The sequence below is a fragment of the Copadichromis virginalis genome, linkage group LG3 (assembly GCF_057382275.1).
Source record: "Copadichromis virginalis isolate Kocher_CV1m ecotype Utaka linkage group LG3, C_Virginalis_male_GT1.1, whole genome shotgun sequence".
NCBI lineage: Eukaryota > Metazoa > Chordata > Actinopteri > Cichliformes > Cichlidae > Copadichromis > Copadichromis virginalis.
Genome location: NC_140620.1, coordinates 31,639,201 through 31,654,016, shown reverse-complemented (window position 1 = coordinate 31,654,016; position 14,816 = coordinate 31,639,201). Strand labels below are relative to the sequence as shown.

Sequence of the window (14,816 nt, the reverse complement as noted above, 5' to 3'; positions counted from 1 at the left end):
GACTTGCACAGAGATGGTAAAATGATGATGACTGATAACAGAGATGAGGACAACAGACGATGAGGACAGGGAGGAACAGGGGTTTAAATACACCAAGGAGACAGGCAAAGAGAACTCGAGACAACTGGAGACATTTAAGGATGCAGGGACTGACAGAGACAGGGAAGAAGTGTCATTGTGACGAGTAAAGTTTATCTTGCCTGGCTGGGCATGCAGCTCTCTGGGTGCTCACTTTTTTAAAAAAGTGATCTTTGCAAACATTTCTGGCACAACTTCACCTGTTTCCAAGATACATGGATGAAAAAATCACAATGCAGGAACTCCAGCAACACTTAAAGGGAAAAGGAACAACTTCACTGTCCACTTTTAAAACACGTCTTAAAACCCATTTTTACTCTTTGGCTTATGACACAGTCTGACCCTGATTTTATTGTTTTAATCTAATGTGCTGATTTTATTGTTTTAAATGTGTTTTTTTTTGTTTATATATATATATATATATATATATATATATATATATATATATTTTACTTATCTTATTATTTTACATATTATTTTTTTAACATGCTCAATGTATCATGTTTGGCACGTCAAGTGTACAGCACTTTGTGTTCAGCTGGTGGCTGATCTGAAAGCGCTATATAAATAAATTGCTTGCTTGCTTGCTTACTGACTGACCAACGCCTTCCGGCTGTGACCTTGACCCTGATGAAGGCCACAACACGAAAATACGTTGGTCAGTCAATAAAGTTGTTCGTCTTCCTCCAAAAAGTGATCCTTAAAAAAATGACCAAAGATCATAGTTAATCTCCATGCTTTCTGAATTTTTTTCAGACTTTTTCTTTGAACACTGGCTGCTTTTTCACTTATTTTTCAGGCCAGTTCTTGTAAGCGGTATAGTCACAGGAATGTTTTTGTCTCTTAAGCAATACTGGTCTATGAAGGGTCCCAGCATGAAAAAGGGATCTAACTCAAGGGATGAACCAGTGTTTTGACTAAAAAAGACAAACAGACAACAAAGAACCAATTTAAATAGCATGTTTAGGCATTTTGTTACTAGCAACCTGTAAAACAAACGCCCAAAAACAAGCAAACAAAAAAAAATTGTTCCCAGTTTTATAGCTGAATCTATGATGAATCACCAAGGGTAGCACTGTTTATCAGGAATAAAGCTGTATTTTTGCACCAACAAGCTATTTTGTAAAAATACTATATTATTTAGCATGGTGTGCAGTGTTCTTCAAAAAAATATCTGAAACAATCTGAAAGGAATGTTCTCTGGAACATCAATAAGTGCCATTGCCGGATGGTGTGTTGCTGTGTCTCCCAGCACAGTCTGAGGAGCATGGAGCTGATTCCAGCAGACAGACAGTTACTCTAGGAAAGCTGGACAGGGAAATAGAAGGTCCTTAACCCATCAGCAGGACCATTACCTGCTCCTTTGTGCAAGGAGGAACAGGAGGAGCACTCCCAGAGCTACAGAATGACCTCAAGGAGGACACTGATATGAATGTCTCTGACCAAACAGTCCAAAACAGATTTCATGATGGTGGCCTGAGGGGCTGACGCCCTCTAGTGGGCCTGTGCCTATTAACTGGCACTGTGGAGCTCAACTGACATTTGCCTTAGGATACCAGAATTAGCATGGTTTGGAGTAGCCATGGAGAACGTTATGCTGCCTGTAACATCATTCAGCATAACCGGTTTTGTGGTCGGTCATCGATGGTCTGTGGAGGTATATCCATGCAGGCAGGAACATGCCCTGATGCTGTCCAGCATTCATACAAGCACATGGGGGGCCATACAAACTACTGAGTACCATTTTTAGATGATGCAATGAAATGTCAGCCTACCACATATTTTTTCTGCTTTGATTTTTAGGTTGTTCTTTGTAGTTTTATCATTTTCATTTCCATCAAACAATCATTTAGTCCCTAATGCATTACCCAGTCCACATGAGAGTAGATATCCAGCATCATCTTTGGTCTGTCACAACTGTAGGTCTCTCACTTTCCAACATCCAAAGATGCTCTGCATTCAGATCTGGTGACTGGAGGCCATTGGAGTGTTTTCCAGTCTTCTGTTGTCTACTTTTGGTGAGTCCATGTGAAATGTAGTCTTAGTTTCTTGTTCTTAGCTGAAAGGTGGGGTCCCCAGAGTGGTCTTCTGCTCCGGTAGCCTATCTGCTTCAAGGTCAGGTGTGTTGTGCTTTCAGAGATGCTCTTCTGCAGTAGCTTCTTTGTAATGAACAGTCAGGTGAGTTAATTTCCTGCTCACTGGATATTTTCTCAATGTTTGCTGTCTTGACCGTGTCTACGTGCCTAAATGCTTTGAGTTGTTGCTGATGTATTTGGCTGATTAGATATTTGGATTACTGTGACTAGCTGTGGAAGAGGTGTACCTAATAAAGTGGCTGCTGAATGTATGTAGCTGACTTTATTGGACTGTACAGTAATTGGTCCGATGTTCTCAGGTTGTATATATTTTCCTTATCTCTTTTCTGATAAATATAGTTTCACATGTTTTACTTTAACTTTTCATCAGTTTTGTAAAGTTTCAGAAAATCCTTCAGATCTGATTTTTGTTTCTGAAAATATGTTACTCTACAGGACGCCTACATTTTTGCAGAACTCTCTCTAAAGTCAGAAAGGTTTTGAGAAAAAAGTGTGGTGAAAGGTTTTTCTCTATTCATCATCGAGTTGAAGTCAATTATTGAATGTTCATTTGGCAATTTGTTTAGTATCTTCTGCACAGGCGAGTCTGTGTTATGAAAAATGCCCTGACTGTTTTGAGAACTGCATGAAGAGTGGTGAGATTGGCAAATCGACTGAATTGTCCAAATCTGAACATCTTCAGCTCGGCCTTCTGTCGTTCTGTCAGCGCCATCGTCTCCAAACCATAAATCATAGCAGGCTTCACTACCACCTCATGAACCTTCCCTTTCACTCTTGCTGCTCTCCTTCTGCCACAACTCAAACCTAAAACTCATCATCCCCCAAAACAACATGAGCAACAATATCATATTTTTAATCATGATATTTATTTATTTATTTATTTATTTATTTTGTAGTTGTGATTTTAAACAAACAAACATGTCACCACTCAAGTGCTTGAAACTTCAAAAACACAAAGAAATCCAATTTTGGAAATGACCACTAGGGGGCAGAGTCTATCAGCCTTCAGTTAATCCAAAATGCTGCAGCAAGAGTCCTGACAGGGACCAGAAAGAGAGAGCATATTTCTCCTGTTTTGGCTTCCCTTCATTGGCTTCCTGTTAAATCCAGAATTGAATTCAAAATTCTGCTCCTCACATACAAGGTCTTAAATAATCAGGCCCCATCTTATCTTAATGACCTTGTAGTACCATATCACCCTATTAGAGCACTTCGCTCTCGCTCTGCAGGCCTACTTGTTGTTCCTAGAGTATTTAAAAGTAGAATGGGAGGCAGAGCCTTCAGTTTTTAGGCCCCTCTTCTGTGGAACCAGCTTCCAGTTTGGATTCAGGAGACAGACACTATCTCTACTTTCAAGATTAGGCTTAAAACTTTCCTTTTTGCTAAAGCATATAGTTAGGGCTGGACCAGGTGACCCTGAATCCTCCCTTAGTTATGCTGCAATAGGTGTAGGCTGCTGGGGGATTTCCATGATGCATTGAGTTTTTCCTTTCCAGTCACCTTTCTCACTCACTATGTATTAATAGACCTCTCTGCATTGAATCATATCTGTTATTAACCTCTGTCTCTCTTCCACAGCATGTCTTTATCCTGTCTTCCTTCTCTCACCCCAACCGGTCGCAGCAGATGGCCGCCCCTCCCTGAGCCTGGTTCTCTCTGTATATTGTACGATCTACTGTACAATATAAAGCGCCTTGAGGAGAATGTTGTTGTGATTTGGCATTATAAAAATAAAATTGAATTGAATTGAATTAGAGTCATTTTCCATTTCAGAATGGTGCCACACTGTGAAACGATGATTATAGGTGAAGATTTCACAGATTGTAGTTTCACCTGAAAAGTTGTTTTTTTTTTGTATTATTGTAGAGTCTTTACCTTACAGTATAAAGCACATTAAAGCAACTGCTGTTGCTGTGATTTGGATGTAAAAATAAAATTAAATAATTAAAATTAAAAAGTGAAGCCAGCTTGTGCCTCATTAAAGTCTCCTGCCGTCTCAGCCTTTTATCTTTTACTAGAAAAAATACTTCAGACGTGGGCGCGAATGGTGACTTTATACTGTCAAAATCAATGCGACTCTTAGAAATGACCTCAATAGATGTGAGGTTGCAGAGCTCGCCTTTTAATGTAAATAAATGAACTTATAATTAAATCTTGTACTGTGTTAGTTTTTAATCACATGACATTAGAGTCAAGCAAGAAATAGTTTTTAAATATTTGTTTTGTTTTTGTCTTAAAATGTCGCACAAGCTGAGGTTTCAGACTGAAACTGTGTTTGCACTTTCATTCAGTAAACTGGTTCTTTGCTCTGACAGACCACCAAATTAAAATGGAAGGACAACATTTATATTTACATATCTTATTTATTTAGACCACAGATTTGCTCTTTTTAAAGTAAATATTAAACAACTTTATGACAAAATAATTCATCATCTTTGAGGGCTGCAGTGAGCTACAGGGAAAGTACAAGAAACTTATATTCACCTGACTATCATATGACAGACTCAGGGTTAAATAATAAAACAACAGAAGCTTGGCACCTGAAAAAACTGGAAACAATGCAATAGAAAAACAGCTTTGTCATGACTTGCTTTCATTAGTATGATGAAAAGATAGTTCTAGGACACGTGGATTGAGTTTCCTCTCACATGGAGAAGCCTGAGGCAAACAAGTGGATGAGTCAGTGTTTGCGGGAAAGTACAAAGCATAAATTCAGTGATTTAAAGATATAAATGGTAAAATTGAAGAAGTTTTAAATGCAGTTGAAACAATGATTAAATGAAAACCACATTTCTAAAAACCTGATTAAAATTAGAGCCTGACAGGATCTGTTGATGAGCTCTGAGTATCTGAATGAAATCAGATACAGTGGAAAGAAGGAACAGGAAGTGAGCTAATCATGAGTAAATTAGTGGGAAGTCCCTGTCTGCTCAGTTTCTATAAACAGATCGACACATAATAAACATATTAAGGAAGTTTCACTTGTACACGTGAAAGCAGAAACTGTAATGAGAAATTACAAGGGACTGGCTCAGTCGGGTAATTCTGGAGTACATTTTCCAGTTTTCTATTTTCCGAGCTTCATTCATAGCAGTAGAACAGGTTACTCAATACACCGCTGAAAAACAGAAACTGAGCACTCTCTCATTCACTTCTTCAACTGCCAAGCTGGAAGCGTTTGTTTGTTATTCATGAGTTATATTAAAAAATTAATTTAAAAAAATCACAAGCAAAAAAATGACAAAAAGAATAAACAATAAATAGTTTAAGAACAAAAGTCTATGATTTTACAGCAGTGCATGCAAAACAAGCGGGTCTTCAGCTGCAGCAGGACTCGGCTCAGTTTACATTTACAGTTTTTATACATGAAGACGAAACAAAAATAGATCCCAGCACAGACTCTGATGCCTCCGCTCAGCTGGCTGCTGGTTTGATTGTTGAATAGAAAGTTGCTTCAGAATCTGTTTCTGCTAAAGACACAAAGATGCAAACTGTTAAACTACTAACAACATGCAGACATTAAAGTTCAACTACACTTCATCACATGCTATACATTTTTAAAACATCTACTTGCAGTGACACCAGGCAGTGTGGGCTTTCTTTGTTTCACGCTTCATTTTTCAGTGACTCTCACACAGTATGAAGGGGGTGTCCCCGCCCCCTTAAAATATAACTGCCTCTACATTCAGCGCTGAAGTGTTGCAGTGAATCAGTACTCACTTGTAGTAATGGGCAATTCTTTATAATGAATACTTTTACTGTAAGCACTGCATACATTTTGATGCTAAAACATTTTTAACATTATTATTAAGGAAGATCTTTGTGTACCAATAATAGGAAATGCAGTAAGTCTTTACATTTAAAAGAATCTCTGTGATGGTACAGGACACAGCAGTCATTTATAAGCCACTTTTCTCTGTTTCTGTCACTAAGACACGTCATGGCCTGGTAGAGGAACCAAATGCAAGGCGCTGAGGGAGGCTGAGCAATGACCAGAAAGTAAAGTTAGTACTCCATGTGAAAAATCCCTAAAATGCATTTAAAGGAGAGAGGACAGAGTTCAGCCTGTCTTATATGGAAAATGGACGCAATGATGCAGTGAAACGTGCAAACATAGAATCACAGTATATTAGGCAATGAAAGCTTGTACAGGTCTTACAAAGTTGAAGGTTGTGTTATTCCTCAACACAGCCTGAACTCTGCAGCGTTCTTGTTTCTTTACGTCATCTTCAGGAATAGTTCTCCGGGCTTCTTGAAGGACATTCAAAGCTCTTCTTTAGATGTTGTCTACCTTTATATGATCCCGTACTTCAACAATGTTGAGGCCTGGGCTCAGGGAGGCGAGTCCATGACTGACAGTGTTTCTTTGTGTGTTTTTCTAACACTCCGTTTCTAATGCATTGTCAGTGTTTGGGATCATTGCCATGCTGAAAAATGAAGTTGCTGCCTTTGAGATGCTTTTCAGATGTAGTGGATCAAAACCTGATGGTATTTTTTCTGTATTCATAATTTCAGCAGTTTTGACAAGATCTCCAAAACACTGGCTGAAGTGAAATGAAAAACCATGAGGAAGCTTTACAGGTGGCTGTAGACACTCACTGTACCTCTCTCACGACTTCCACTGTACATACTGATGACAGTTTGAACCAAATATTTTAATTTGGGATTCACTCCATCACTTCCTGTTTTCCTACCTTAAGAATGGGTTCTTGATGGCAGCCCTACCACTTAACACCAATTCTGATGAGGCATCAGTAAATGTGCAGAGATTTCCAAGATTTTCGGCTAATGGTTCTTTGGGAAGCATCGTGTTGGTGCAAAAATGCTGTGCTGTGTTTCTCAAACTGTGTTATCTTTGGCATTTTTGTAGAATCTGATGACAAAATGGGAATATTTATGTGCAACAAAGATGCAATTAAAAATGTGTTCTTTGCTAATCCTTTGTTATGTGTTGACACATCAGTGGGTTAGGTTCCTTATACTTCAGTAATTAATAGTTGAGTCAAGTAGCTTAACAAATAAAAAACACATTCCCCTAAAAAATTAAAATAAATAAAAAAAATTAAAAAGAGTGAAAAAGCAGCCAGTGTCCAAAAGAAATATTTGAAAGACGTTCAGAAAGCCTGGAGAACTACTGCTCAAGACCGCTTTGAGAAAGATTACAGGGAAGTCTGACCCCTTGGAAACCAAATATAAAAAAATTAGGTTAGCTCAGGACTTTTGCACAGCACTGTATACTATCTTGCCACACTGTGTCATATTGTGACTTTAAATCGGGGTCCTAAATATCAAATATGAGTAGTCTCTCCTCATGGTAGGGGGGACTAAGATGCGAGGAGAGGAGCATAGGAGAATAATGAGCAATGCCCATAGACCAGGCAGAAGTAAACCCGGAGAAACTAAACATAGTAACATTTAAATAGAAACCAAAAGTCATTAAACGCAACAATCTGGGAACACAACAGATTTTGATGATATTTTTATTACTCATGGGTGCTCTCTGTCTGGTTTTTATCCCCCCGACCACAAGTGAAACCACATTTTTAGAACTCTCTGAACCCCCTGTGAGCCACCCACCTGTATTTGTTTCTTTCTATGTTTAGTTATCGTTTGTATCTTATTATGTGCTGATACTCCACTGACTCTATAAATCATTAACAAAATGAAACTTGTTCGTGTGCTTCCTTGATAACGACTGATACTCTTGTGTCATTAAACAATGAGGTCGTAGTTTCATGCAGACGTTTACACTTGACTCAAAGATCAAAGAAGTTTCACTCATGACCAAATAACATAGCACAAATAAAGTCTTTATAACTTTCCACAAAAGGGAAAAACTGAGGTAATATAAATAACATACATATGCCTCAGGCTCTTGTGTACGTGTGGGAAAAGAGCTCTGCATGTGTTTTTACCTTTGTCACTCTTTGGCTGCACTTCCGGTACGATGGTGACATCAGTGTAGGAAACATCAGGGTCAGTTTCACCTGCAGCACAACACTTCTCACTGTTAAACATCTGCTTGGAAATATGATTCTCGACCATAAAACAACCATGTAAAAAGTTAAACATATGTAGCTCTCTGCTACATGTAATCGATCTCATCTCTTCTCTCTCTGAATTTAAAAGTCTTCTTAAAACATATTTATTCGCTGAAGCCTTTGGCATTGATTAGAGGGGTTGACTCAATTTGTTTTGACATGTTTCAATTTATTTTTGTTTTTTAGTTATTTATTTTATCTTATCTCATTTTAATTTTCTTTACTTATGCTTTTAGCATGTACAGCACTTTGTGAACTCTGGTTTTATGTTAAAGTGCTTTATAAATAAAGGTGGTATGGTATATAGTTTGTTCGGTTAAATCACTAAATATAGATCAGCTTAGTAAAGAGAGAACATCACAGAAAACCATTTGTAACGTAAATCCTGCTGTTGATTCATCAAAATTAGATTCTTAAAGCTGTAGCGCTCTTCCAGGTTTTTGTCTTCAGTGACCTGCTTTTACATGACACTCTCTGTTTTACCAGGAAACATCTGCTGCTTTTTTATGCTGTCTCCCAACAATGAGCTCTCAGCGATGCATAAACTCCTGCAGATACAGACGAGGAAGTTCAGTTAAGGCTTGCAGTGTGAGCAGGAAGCTGGACTACCCGAAAGAAACCCACACAGGGAGAACATGTGCAGTCTTTACATAAACCTGTAAAAGTGTGGGGGAGGGTTTGATAGTTTCATAGTTTAATACTACAAGTATTATTTTTGGTCTTACAGTTATGTCTAAACACACCAGAACCAACAACGACCCGATTACTTTCTGATTGTGTTTTTTCACACAGGCCCTCTGTTTTGACCCAAATCAAACAAATACAACATAAACGGTTTCTGTGCAGCGAGTTTCAACACTTTCATCATACAAATAGTGACTAATCAGAGATCAGATCTGCAGTGAGCTCATGAAACACAAAGACATACCAAGGAGATCGAACAGCTGATAACACAGAAGAATATGTAAGACACGATGCACTCATACTTTTTTACGTTAGTCGCACCACTGTGTTTTAAGTATATCAGCTCATGTATGTACCGGCCTGTGTTAAAACCATGTCTGGTGCCAACAATTGACCCAAAATCTTCAATCAGAAGGGGGAAGATATGAACAAAGCGAAAGTACATGGCTTTTGCAAAATAACCACAACGAAACGCAGCAAAACACATTTTTGATGTGGAAAATAATAACTAAGAATCATATCAACACTCAGCAAAATCAAAAATAGTCCAATGACTAGCCCAGTTTCATTACAGCCCTTCTAAGAAAGTGATCGTTAAGTGTATATAAACAGTACACATAAGAAATATTAAATCATCATTTTAAATTGATTTAATCACATTTTTAAAATGTGCATTTATATTTATATTGTGAGCAAAAAATGTCTTCTTTTTTTTAAGTTCAAAAATAAATTTGGGAGGATCTAAAACCTGAAAGATTGTTCTTTTATCTATTGAAAGGCAAAGTTAATTGGTCTGCTAGAAATGAATAGAAACTATGCGGGAAATGACGCTCTCAGTCACCTTTGTTTAGACTGTATCATCATTTTTAAGATGTTTTATTGGTTGTTAAGCTTAAGAGTGTAAAAGCTAGCACCAAGATTTAAAAAAGGCATCAAAGACACTGTTTACATCCGATCACTTTTTAAGTTTCAATATTCTCATTTTACTAAATAAAGAGCCACAAAGGTTCAGTGTGCAGAGATGCGCTGATACTTGCATGCGATGACTACGCACATATAATTTTCTTCTGGAAATTTGCATAATCTGACTCTTTGAAACTGCATGGTGTTATCTGATGTGACACAACCCTCCCAGAAATGCCATCCAGGGGAAAATAATCGACTAAATCAAATACGCGGTTCTGCTGCTGTGACAGCCGAAAGAACAACAGATAAACTTACTCTTTATCGCCACGCTGAAAAACTAACAGTTAATCTCTTTGAAACTTATAATATAATCTTAATATGTACATAGTTTCATAAAGTAAAGTACCTTAATTTATTGGAAACTTAGGGCACTCTAACCAGCAGTGCACTTTTGGATTTTAGAGGCGGGATTCTGTATGAGAAATTGAACGATATAAACTGTGTGTTTACAGTAACTAAAGAATATGACTGTAAGTGCAAAGCTGTGGCTAACAGATATACTTCAAAAACAGACTGACCTTTGTGGTTCCTCCAGAGGCAGAACAGCAGCACCAGCACAACCAACACCACAGCCAGCGAGAGGCAGACACCCACCACAGGAAGCACAACATACATAGGAGGGGAGTGAAAAGATTTGGGCCGCCCAGCTTAAACACAATAGAAAACAGAAACCACAGTTTGTTCTTGATGCAAACGCAACAAGTTTGGGCTATCGCGTTGGTAGACTGTGATCTCTGTGCTACGCTCAAATAAAAGCACCAACAAATGTGGAAACAGAAGTTATATCTGCGGTGTGAAAAAGTTTGTTTCCTTTTTACTTTTCAGTCCTCTCACCTTTGACAGACAGCCAGCTGTCCGGTGATTCTCCGCTACCAGAGATGGTACACTTGTAGAAACCTTCATCAGACTTTGAAACTTTGAGGATGGTCATGATTCCTGTAGAGCTGTTCCTGATGAGGAGGCCATCTTTATAAAATTCAGCTGGGATAAAAGAAGTCGGTTTATCCATGCAGCGCAGAGTTGCAGCATCGCCCTCCTGCAGAGGATGGACCGGACTCTCCAGGATCACAGAGCCTCCTGAACAACAGCATGACAGAAATGATCAATTAGTTGGTTTTAATATGGCTCAAAGCTTCAGTTAAAAAAAAACAAAACTGAAATCAAACATAGTCAATCCAAACTATCCTTCTTCCTTAAACCAAGACATAGTCCAGATCAGATAAGCTCAAAATGGAAAAGAACTTCCTCCTCAACATCTGGCATGTTTGAATGAATTCAGCTATTTCAGCCATTCAGATGCCATTTTAAGTTACTACTGCATTTAACAGCTTTTCATTTCATTACACGTAGCGATAAATTTCACTAATGTATCCTTTTTGCTTACCGAGCTAGATTTTTAGTTCTAAATATTAATTTGCATTTTTATCCAAACATTTTAACTGGCAGGGCATACTTTTAGGTCAATAATTTATAACTTTTTGTTCATAATTTTAGCTAGTTCCAGCATTTCATCTAATTATTGATTATGCGAAGCTATGGTATTAGCTAAAAGCTTTAACTGTTAGCCATGCTTGGAATAAGCTTTGTCCATGCACTAATATCTAAATGACCCTTATTGCAGTACTTTAATTCAAAACCCATTAGAGTCTGCCATTAGATTTTCTGCTAATTTCTTTAGCTAACTGTAGGTGTTGAGTTACCCTTTACATGTTTCTCCCAGTTACTCCAGAACTGCACCCTCTGGTTAGCATGCTTGTACCCCATGATACAAGTCTGTTTATTTTGAACTAAATGATTTATGCTAAGCTAACAGGGTGCAGGTTCTAGCTTCACATTCGATATTTAAAGAAGTAAAACAATAATAATGCTCTCTTCTGTATTTTAGCAAAAGTCTGTTTTTTGAATCTGCTTGTTTGCTATCAGGAGGCCACAGTCAGTATTAATATCAGACAATGGATAAGAAGTCATTTGGCTGGAAAACATAAATGAGGTTTGTAGCTGTTTCAACAAATCCTCATGTCAGGCTTCTCATGGTGCATATTTAATATTTAATATCACATTATCAGTCTGTAATAACACAACATTAACATAAAGTGACCCACTATAACGGTTACTGGTTGGATTTCCCTGAAATTTGATGCATTAATTTAAATGCCCTCAGTCCACTCAGTGACATTTTCTATTAGGTTCAAATCTGTGTTGATTGGTGCTTAATTCTAATTAGAAATTTTTCACTATTTTAAGATGCTAAACTTCATAAACCTGCTGAACATCCCACCCGCATGTTGGTGTCATATTTCAATCAAAACTCTGCAATGAGAACTATCTGTAATCTGGCTTTTAAATCCAAATGACAGCCTCTTCAATTTAGTACTTAAACTCACCGGTCACAGTGATGTTGACAGCTTCACTGCAGGCTCCAGCTCCAGAGTCACACCAGTACAATCCACTGTCTGATGGGTAAGCATCTTGAAGGAAGCAGTTTGATTCATTTTTTGTGCCCCAGTGTTTGGAGCACTCTTCATTTGTTTTTGTTGACGTGTTTCTCTTTATTGTCCAGTTAGAGTTTTTAAGCTCTCCACAGCTCAGTGTAACAGACTCGTACCTGAAGAACTGAGATCTGTTGGGAAAGATACTCAAAGTGGCTGAAAGAAACAGAGAAAGAAACAACAAACAGAAAGGTGAAAAACAATTAAATACTTTTACAATAACAGATATAAGGTTTGAGCTATAAGGTAGCCACCACCACCTAAAACTGAGTCTAGCTGCTCTTGAAGCTGCTGTAGCATCTGTTGTGTGAAAATTCTCTACCAAACACTGATGAGAAGGTGCTTCCCTCCATTGTCGTGGGTGAACAGAAACCAAATGAGTGTAGAGTATTTGCAATTAATAATGCTAAATGGTTTCCACCAGTTGCTGTTTCATGAAACAACAATGCACTGTAAAATCAAAAGAAACACAACTGACACCATTTGTCTCCTCTTTGCAGCTCTGTTACGTGACATATGTAATGAAAGCTTCACATATTACCCACAAAACAGATACATCTGCATCTCCTGTTACAAGGTTTCATATGAAACACATGTGGGGTTTTTGAACGATGCTCTTTATGGGTGAATATGTGATCTGTATCAGGATGTCAGAGTGCAAATACGGTTTTATGCCCTAATTAAATGCTCAGCTGCAATTCTTTTTATTTTGTCTATGTCTATTGTATTATTTACCTCATGAGCACATCAATAATTAATTAGCATTTGCTTAATTTCACTTCATTATCTAAAAACAACTTCATAGGTAAATTAACTCAAATTAATAAAATATGAAGCAAAACTTCTGTAGTTAGAAACTACATTAAAATACTGAAGCTGTAAACTAAACACAGATAGCAATAAAATGTAAGAAGTTTAGCAACAATGAGGCAACTTTTTGCTTGTAAAAGTTGCTCAGTTTTGCAAGATGGTTTAACGATTATAAAGTAACAATTACCTTGTAATATCAAATAATCACAAAGCTTGCAGTTTATTGTAAAGTATGTTTGAATTCATGTGAAATACAAAAACTTGATTTCTCTTTAATGTTATGAAAAGATCAAAGGCTGAACTATTAATCCATCTGTTCATTAAAGCCAAAAGCTAAAGCCCACACACAGACTCACTGGAGACTTGACACATTCTAGTACTCACCCATAATTGTGCACAGAGCTGTGATCTCCATGCTGCTTGGCTGGTGTTCGACTCTCAGACTGAAGAGTTTCGGAGGGGCTGCATCACACCTCAGTGCTGACTTAGTGAAAAAGACAATTATGCAGGATGTATGTCACAGTTTTATTTTTGAAACCACAAATGCAAAATGTTTACGTTCTTCACCCTGAAGACCTGAAGTATATTAATAATGTATTAGACCTGAATCAAAACAGCCCTGAGATTCATGCAGAAAAACTTAAATCTTGCATAACAATCTTCAAACATTGCATAAAACTTAGAGAAGAAATTTAATTATTTTGATGTCTGGAAGTATGTTACTGTTATATTAAAGTTGCATTTGTTGATTTGTGCAGTTTGCACGTGCAGGTTGCAAAAGAAGTTTCATGACACAAGACTTTGGAAGTGAGTCAGGTTACTGGCAGGATTTTGGTAAGAAAAGCAGATATCCCCTAAAGTTTTTTTTGTTTTTGTTTGGTTTTTCAATAATGGCACAACTAAAAGCATTTCCCTCAGCGCCCCCAAAAACTCCAGATTTGACTTGATTAGGTAACTGTAACGCAGGGTTTGCCAGCAAAATTCCCAGAGCGCCTGGCTTGATGAGGCTCACTATCACAAGTGATACTTTGGGCACCTTTTCCATTCAATCAAAACTTAAGACTTTTGTTTTCTCACCAGTACGATTTCAAACATATATATATATATATATATATATATGTATCTACATATATTTATTCATTTATTTATTTCCAAGCAGCTTTATGTTGGTGTGTGTCGGCAGTGTTTGCTTTGAGTTGGATAGAGAGTTAAACAACTCTGCACACTCCCACACACTAGGTTGGCGTTCTTTCAAACCTCTACGCTTTTGTGTCAAGAGGGTTTCAGTTAGTTACAGGGAGATTCGTTTGAAATCATACTGGTGAGAAAGCAAAAGTCTTACGTTTTGATTGAATGGGAAAGGTGCCCAAAGTATCATTTTGGGTACTTATATATATATGAATACAATTTAAAAAATCCTGTCTTAAAACATATAACACTTATTGACCCTAGCACTGAAATATACCAGGCCAAACACAGCTGCAGCAGTGAAACTTCCATCAGAGGCGGTGTGGTGTGTTTCAAAAGTGTCTTTTACTCCACTGCTTCAAAGTGTGCTGAGTCTGTATTTACGGGAACCTTGTTAAAAGAGTAAAGTCAAGCAGGAACTAAGGGAATCTAATTACTCTTCAATGAAAAGACTCACTGCAGTC

General features: G+C 37.6%; 1 protein-coding gene across 2 annotated transcripts; it reads right to left on the bottom strand.

Moving 5' to 3' along the window:
• Positions 1 to 4,497: 4,497 nt before the first annotated feature.
• On the bottom strand, positions 4,498 to 13,636 carry LOC146714082 (Fc receptor-like protein 5). 2 transcript variants are annotated; one of them, XM_085450684.1, is made up of 6 exons: positions 13,549 to 13,636; positions 12,250 to 12,510; positions 10,700 to 10,942; positions 10,384 to 10,512; positions 8,090 to 8,161; positions 4,498 to 5,644 (listed from the first exon to the last, which is right to left on the bottom strand). In XM_085450684.1, exons 1-6 carry the CDS (start codon positions 13,577 to 13,579, stop codon positions 5,589 to 5,591), a joined length of 792 nt encoding a protein of 263 aa, XP_085306810.1. In that variant the 5' UTR covers positions 13,580 to 13,636; the 3' UTR covers positions 4,498 to 5,588. The 2 variants fall into 2 exon arrangements, with proteins under 2 accessions (XP_085306810.1, XP_085306811.1); XM_085450685.1 differs by having other exon boundaries at positions 4,498 to 5,641.
• Between the last annotated feature and the right edge of the window lie 1,180 nt (positions 13,637 to 14,816).

What these genes read in the sequence shown, in the direction of transcription:
- LOC146714082 (XM_085450684.1), bottom strand. Translation starts at nt 13,579, where the DNA reads ATGGAGATCACAGCTCTGTGCACAATTATGG. An exon ending in AGCTCTGTGCACAATTATGG is followed by an intron (nt 12,511 to 13,548) that starts GTGAGTACTAGA and finishes TGTTTCTTTCAG; the next exon opens with CCACTTTGAGTATCTTTCCC. An exon ending in CAGCTGGCTGTCTGTCAAAG is followed by an intron (nt 10,513 to 10,699) that starts GTGAGAGGACTG and finishes ATTGTGTTTAAG; the next exon opens with CTGGGCGGCCCAAATCTTTT.